Here is a 7,779-nt window from a genome sequence, read left to right on the forward strand (position 1 = left end):
AAATTAATAATATGGTGTTAAATCCTTCCCTAGAATCTCTGCATTACATTCCTGCATTCCATCCAAGTGCAAGAAAGGCAAGACCCAAACTTACTGTTATGAATTCTTTGGAAAGCATAGTTAGTAGGGTTGAGAGACCATTCTCCAAAGTATTCTACTGCCTGAGTCCTGGAAAGCTTATCTGCAAAAGGTGTTTGCTTGGGCCTAGAGGCAAGAAAAGAATTTGCCTGGAAGGCCACCACGGGTCGTGGGAAGAGGCGAAGGGTGCGAGTGTGCATCTGGAAACCCTGCAGGACATTTGGGGAGTTGAAAAATCTCACCATAGCAACCCTAAAAAGAAACAGAGGACAAAGGAGTAGATAAAAATGCAGAACACAACAGAAAAGAAGACAGAGAGCCTTTGAAAGGTATGCAGCAAGCAACGTTTCAAACCTTTGCAGAACAGTACAGTTCTTCAGTACAGAAACCTGAGTCTTTGCAGAAAAGAGCTGTCTTTTAGGAAATAAATAAATACCCTCAAAACTCCCAGAAATCACTCTGCTTTAATTCACCACCTCAACACCAAGCATCACTCAACTGGGGACATCAGTCTCATATCTGCTAGCTGAGGTGACAACTAAGTCTCCAGCTTTTTTTTTGTATCTCAATTGATTTAAGCTGAGGATACAATATCAGACTGACAAGTCCAGGTAAAGTGGATGATCTGTAGGAAAAGGCACAGAACACCTCCTCAAGATGAAGAGTTCATGCAGTTAATAGATTGTAGATAAACACTCATTTCTGCTCTTTTTTTTCCCCCATGTTGTAAATAGAACCTGCAGTAGAACCTGGAAGATGCTGCTTCTACCACAGGACCCATAGAAGTGTCTGTGGTGCCTTCAGCAGCACTTTATGAAGACTCAGCACCACCTCCCTGTTCAGCCTTACCTGGTAGCCACATCCACAGAGTCCACATCATTTCCATAGATCAGAGGGTTGAATTCTGTAGAGGGAGTAGACTGCAAATCGTTCTGTGGTCTTCCCAAGAGCAGTGGCACCTCCTGCCCCTCATGGAACTTCTCTAGGTTAAGAATGGGCTGAGTATTCAGACTCATGCTGGCCAGTGCCTAACAAAGGACAATATTATGCACACATTCAGCAAGAAACCTTACTCAAGGAACAAGATCAGAGCTACCCTGCCCTCTAGGCAATTCCAACAACTGTGCATGCTCCATTAGTTTGTTTCAAAGCATCTCCTACTCTGAGCCATCAATTATCTCCAGGTCTTCCTTTATGTGGTTCTCCTCAATGCTGAAACAGTCCTGAAGCACAGAAGTCCAATTGGCTAGATCATTCACAACATGAAAGCAGATAGTCCAAATTGGACCACTAGTAGTATGGCACTGTGTCCAACTTATTGTATATTCCTCTGTGAAATCTGAATACATCTTGGGACCCAGAGGCCTTGACACTTGCCTTGCAACTTGGCCATTCAACCAGTGAGTTTGATATCCCAGGACAACATGAAGGCAGCTGTACACAGGCATCTGTCTGTATCCCTGCAAGCCTCCACTTCCCACCTGAATGATGCCCTCATCTCTCCACAAAGCTACCATCCTCCTCAACCCTCATAATATCTTCATGGAAGTGCACTGGAGCAGCACAACTGGTACATCAGTCCTGGACACCCAGATCTATCCTAAATCTTCCTCATTTCTCCTATTTGCCCACTGTCTCTTCACCTTTTTAATTTCAAAAATAAATATATAAAACAAAACGAAAACGCCAAAGGAAAAGGGTAAAATGGAAAATTGAGAGGAAAAGAATAAAATAAAGAACCTTGTTGTCAGGAGTGAGCAGCTGTTTCTGAGTGATTGCAGTCATGCTAATCAGACACTGGAGGCAAGATGGAAGATCATATGATAACACCAGCAGCCCATCAGAGCCAAGACGAACACATGACCACAGAGAAACAGATGGAAGAAAAAAAAAAAAATCATTCTATTACTACCAAATATCACAAATGAGAGGAAATAAAAAGGACCACAAAATAGGCACATCTTGGGAGAGAACTGCCCTACCCCCAAACATTCACATTTGGCCAGTGTGGAAAGTGGAAAGGCTGCTGTCCTCCTTGATGCAGCTAAGAACTGTGTGCTGTCGTTTAAAAGCAGATATCCTGAATTTTACTCATTTCCACTAAGACCTAAAGGCACACAGAAGTGTTAACCTTAGTGATAGGGGTCACAATATAGTCTTCTCTACTTTGTACAGCAACCAGTAGCACTCCTCCTTTGCCAATGATCAACTCTTAATGATAATATCTGTAAGAATACACAGGGATGTGATCTGAATTTGAGTGAAGACTCTTGAGAATTTTAAACATGACTTCATGAAAATTGAAATTTGTTTTTCTGATATCCAACTCTGCCCTAGAGAGTGTGTTTTGCTAAATAATGCCTGAAATTGCAAGGGGGTGAGGCAGAAGTGGGGGGAAGGTGCATCTAACAAAACTCCAAGCAACACATGGCTTCCATCTGTGCAGACAGCAGGTACTGGGGTATCAGAGAGGTTACACACTTTGCTCCCCTGGTCTCTGAGGAGAGAGAAAGGGCAGACCCATCACATCAGTAACACACTTTACCTTTAGATACTGCATGCAGCGTGCAGAAGGAAAACAGAAATAAAGAGATAAAACCTGCTTGACATGATCAGCCAGGATGACCCAAGCTGATTAATGGCTTAGCAGGACCTGAGAGGAGAGACTGAGACCTCACACACACATCTGTGAATGTAGGGGAAACAAAGATGATCACAGCTTGATGGATCAGGTCAGAGTTTAAAGCCCACATGGCAAATGTAAAGGAGGAAACTGGAAACCTTCTGCACCAACTGGGAACAAGCTAGCCCTGAACAACAGTAAAAACCAGAAACCACCTCTTGCATCCAGGAGTATTTCAAGTTGTCCCTCAGCTGGCTAGGAAATTAACTGCACTTTTCCAAATCAACTCTCTCCATTAAGACAGAAAAGCAGCAACTGGATATCTACTACTTAGCATCTGTCTGAACTGATACTGCTTTTCAAGCTCCAAATGTCATACTCATATTCAGTGCAAAGTACAGAAAGATCTGAAACAAGATGAAAGTCTCAGATTTAGCTTAGTCATGAGAAGACAATCTAAGAAAGCCACACAGCTCAGGGACATCAGAAGAAGACACCCCTATAAGGTTGTTTAGCCAGCCCCACTACTGATTAGCCCACCTCCACATTCAGAGAAGCAGATCTCTCCATGACTGACCAAGGGGCACTTTCTTACACAAGAGTACTGTAGCAGTCTGATATATTTTCACCCCCATCTGATGTGCCTGGATACACCCCTGCTTTTAATCATTTTGCTTCTCATTTGATGACTTGCATTCTTCTCCAGTATAGCAGAAGAGCTGTGGAAGACTATCTGCTAAGTTCTACTAAACCCCAGTCCTTCCCCCAAAGTTTTTTTTTACCTGTTTCAGATGCTTTTTCAGCTCTGAAGCTTCTGGTTCTGGGAGTGCTGGCAAAGATTCTGCATTTGTAGGAACAATTACCTGGAATCAAGCACAGCAACAAACTAAAACTTCCCCAGCTGTAGTCATTTCCAAAACAGAATCTCCTCAATCTCCACCACTCCAAGGAATAAAAACCATAAAGTAAAATAATTGATAAAAAATTCCACAACACCCCCCCCTACACACACACAGACACCCTCATCAATTTTTTGATTTTCAATTCTTCAGAAAGGAATCCTAAAGTTCAAGACAGGAGTGGCAAAGGCAGATTGAGGCCAGGCACTCTTAAATTCCCAGTGGGGGCCCTGATGAAATTGCACAGTTCCTTGGAAACAAAGCCATAAGCCCTTCAGGAAACCACTTACCCTATTGGTATCCAGGTCAATAAGCCATACATCATCAGGCATTTTAAAATCCAGCTTGTAAAGGAAGAAACTTGCTGGAACACCAATGATGTAAGGTGTAGGGGCTAGAAGCAACTGAGAGAAAGAGAGACTTTAATAAGATCACCATGTTCTTCCCAAATATTTATTCACTACAGTATGCTTATAGCTGAGGAGATAACACACAAAGCATTTATGAATAAGTCATTAAGACACAGAAGAAATAAGTCATATTTTAAGATGTGCATGGAAAACATAAGGGGAAATTCAGGTTGTTTCTGATAAAGGAATCAGCAAAGATGTTTAAATCAATAAGGCATGTAGCAGCTTGAGACAAGTGGCTTGGGAGGCTAATTTATTCTTTAAAATCCAGAACAGTTGTTCACTTCCATGCAGCAGTACAAGAATAAACCTGCAGCATCAGCTGCCTGATAGCACTGCAGTACTAACACGGCTGGAATTCTATTTTTCCAAGGAAAATAATGAGCTCCTGCAGGGAGCTGACTATTGGCAAAGCCCAGGCTCCCAGCTGAAGTAACTCACCACTTCATTGCAGGCAATAATTTCTAAATTCTGAATCAGGAGCCCTCAAGCTTCTTTAATTACTACTCTGGACCCTCCCCAACAAGCCTTAATGCTCAACTGAGGGGAGGGTGGGGGGTAAATATCCATCATAATATTATGGATCTATGACCTTTCAGTCCATTGCTTGTGAACTGCTGCTTGGAATCACACTATTCATTAAGCATGCCTTGAATAGATCCTAAGTAAGTGCTGTTACCTAGAATTCAAATAGTGGTGCTCAAAGAATGTTCTTTGCAAGGCAGAATTTGCCACAAGCCCTGAGAAACCAGAGGAAAAGGAAACAAGGGCTACTCTTATGTAATTAGACAGAGAATCATAGAATCATAGAATGCATTGGGTTGGAAGGATCCTCTAAAGGTCTAGTCCAGCCTCCCTGCACTAAGCTGGGACATCTCCATCTGGGCCAGGCTGCTCAGGGCACCACTAAAGGAGACAAACATACCTGTTCTGCAGAGGCCATGCAGGTGGGAAGCAGAGGGATCACAGGGAACATGTACTCTAAAGGGTAGATCATAGCCACAAAGGCCATCACAGACATGGAGAGGGCATTGTAATCCCGGGACTGCAGTACAACCTGCAACCAAAGGAACTCACATGAGCCCTGCAGCAGCCATTCACTCCTCACACCCCCCCAGGGCTGTACAAAGTGCTCTTCTACACATCCAGCCTGCCCTGGTTCTGAAGGGGGCAGAGCTTCCTACACACCTACCAAAACCCAACTCTTCCCCTCTCACCTTGTGCTCCAGAAGGATGCAGGTCAGCACCTGCAGGCAGGCATCCACTCCCAACAACTCCAAAGGCAGATGTAGTGGGAAATCCACCAAGGTGAAGCGGGATGGATCAGGAAGAGCAAAGGTCAAAGCTGGCTGCAGCTCATGGGGCAAGACTTCCACGTCCACCCGCTTCTGCCCGGCGACAGGCATGGGCGAGCGCAGCAGCCGGTATATCCAGGCCTCAATCTCCCTCAGGTCGTGCAGCAAGGCACTCGACTTCTCCTCCACCAGCAGGGAGCCTGTGAAGATCCTCCACATTGTATCCCTGTGCAGGGAGAAGAAGAAAGTTAATCCTCCAAGAGCTTCACCTCACAGCCGCTCCGCGAGGCGCCTCAGGCAGATGCGCCGAGGATGACGAGATGCAGCCAAGCCACGTTGGGTCACACAGAGGAGTAGAAGAAAGGGGTTTAAAGTGACTGACCCAACCTCTGTGGGGAAGTGTCTATCTTTCTGTGCCAGGAAACAACACAAGGATGTCATTTCCACCCAAGAGCTCATTCATTCATTGAATGGGTTCAGCTAGGTCCAGATCTCTGAAGATCTCTCATTATCCTGGTGCTTGAAATTCAGCATGCACACAGGATACCCTCATGTTTCATCCAGACCTGTGGCAGACTGACTGACTGCAGGATTCTGCTTCCAGCAGTCCTACAAACCTTTGCAAGAATAGAAACTCATCCTGAGATAACAAACCTTTGCAAGAATAGGAACTCAGCCTGAGATAACAAACCTTTGCAAGAATAGGAACTCAACCTGAGATAACAAACACACGCCACACCAAGATCTCCCAGATGTTTTCATAAAATGCTCTTTTTCATCCTCTTCTAAAGTGCACTGTACCACTCCTAAGAGCTGAATAACCCAGGGCAGAGGTGGATGCATTTCAGCTAAGAATATACATTTCTGAAAGCTGTCCAGAAAGCATTGAGGTACCTTAGTAAAATAAGCAGCAATTCTTCCACGCCCCAAGCTAGTAATCTGCAAACTTGTAGCTCACAGACAGGCTGGCCAAAATATATGTACATTGTTCAGGGCATTCAGAGCTTCAGAACTCGAAAGTGGGTCTGACAAGGGAAGCAAAGTGGCCTGTCCAGCCTTTGATGTTGTAGCACAGTGAAGTCTGCAAACCTGCTGTAGCCATGCTGCAAAAAACTTCAGCCTGATTAGTTGCTGTGATAAATCCCTTAGAATGGTATGGGTAGAAATTGGAGGTTCTAGAGAGTTCACAACTTTAAAAAAAAAAAAATGTGAAAAAGGAAAAACATGATGCCACCAGAAGCTTCAGAAAGGAAGAAAAAATACAGAAATTTTGAAGGGTCAGAAGAAAGGCCATTTGAGATGATGCTGAGCAAGTGATAGACCTCTCAGGGACTGTGATGCCTCAGCCTCCACTCTTCCTTCAGCCACTTGTAATGCACAGGAGATTATGTTGTTAACAGGCACCCTCAACTTTTTGCAAGCTTTAAGAATTCAGTTTCACCTTTTTTTCTCCCACCACTTCAAAACTATTCTACTCTTCCAGTCACAGCTTACAAAATACCTGGTAATTCAAACCTGCTGCTTTACTTTTCCCAGAGATGTATGCTCAGCATTCCTTCTCTTGCACTCCTCACCTCTCACTCAGTTCTTCTCTTAAAGAATTATGTCCAGCAAGAGCAAATTTTTTCAATTACCACATGCCATTCAATTGATGGAATATTTTAGCACCTCTTTCATTAATCAGATGAGCTAACAGAGTAGAGGAAAAACATGAAATTTATCTTTTTTCTGCCTCAGTAATTATCAGATAAATGACAAAATAAGCTCCCTTAATTCATAATTCCAGTGGAGGTGGGGAGGGGAAGAGCTCTGTTCTGACAGAATCATTTCTTCCCCAACAGCAATGGGATAAAAGTAGATAAAATCTATTAATGCACGACTCAGTTATAAGTCCAGGACACTCTTCTAGAACTGTTCCAGGGTAGCAACCCAAGGCTACAACTCTGTGAATAGGACAGTTTTGCCCTCTCATGCAAAATATAAAGAGCTTATAAAGATGAAAATGGTAGATATGCTGTCACGTTTTCCTTTTGATGAGTGTAATTTGGAGTGTACCAAGGTACTTAACTCACATTATGAGCTACCTCATAGGCTCATCCCTCTCACTACTGAGAAAATCTCCCTCTGGAGAATGTCTCCAGAGATTCAGTTCATATTTTCTCTTTTTAGTTGGCATATTGGAAAGGAAAATAACATCCTGGAATGGAGCTGTCAGGCACAACTGCAGAGATATACATCCATGACTGATACATATACAGACATTGTTCCTTACACACCCTACAGTGCTACAGCCTTTGTTACAGACTCAACATTAGAATAGCACATATGTAATATTACTACATTAAAAATACACCAAATTCCTGTGAATTTGCTGTTATCAACCCCAATTCCCATTTGCTTACTAGACAACTCCTTTGCCTTCCTCCTCTCCTCCCTCTCCCCTTCAGATATTGTACTTAGATCTCTCTCAGCCA

At 43.5% G+C, this 7,779-nt stretch overlaps 1 protein-coding gene across 1 annotated transcript in view; it reads right to left on the reverse strand.

Annotated features, from left to right (window-relative positions):
* MADD (MAP-kinase activating death domain) overlaps nt 1–7,779 on the reverse strand; it is a gene marked incomplete at both ends in the record, with an annotated part of 19,295 nt that overhangs the window by 10,547 nt on the left and 969 nt on the right. The window contains 6 exons of the mRNA XM_008946300.1: nt 95–330; nt 928–1,106; nt 3,484–3,564; nt 3,891–4,004; nt 4,936–5,067; nt 5,228–5,531. Coding sequence (XP_008944548.1) covers nt 95–330; nt 928–1,106; nt 3,484–3,564; nt 3,891–4,004; nt 4,936–5,067; nt 5,228–5,531 — 1,046 coding nt within the window. The remainder of the gene's footprint in view (nt 1–94; nt 331–927; nt 1,107–3,483; nt 3,565–3,890; nt 4,005–4,935; nt 5,068–5,227; nt 5,532–7,779) is intronic.

Source organism: Merops nubicus, unplaced genomic scaffold, assembly GCF_000691845.1.
Source record: "Merops nubicus isolate BGI_N331 unplaced genomic scaffold, ASM69184v1 scaffold918, whole genome shotgun sequence".
Taxonomy (NCBI): Eukaryota; Metazoa; Chordata; class Aves; order Coraciiformes; family Meropidae; genus Merops; species Merops nubicus.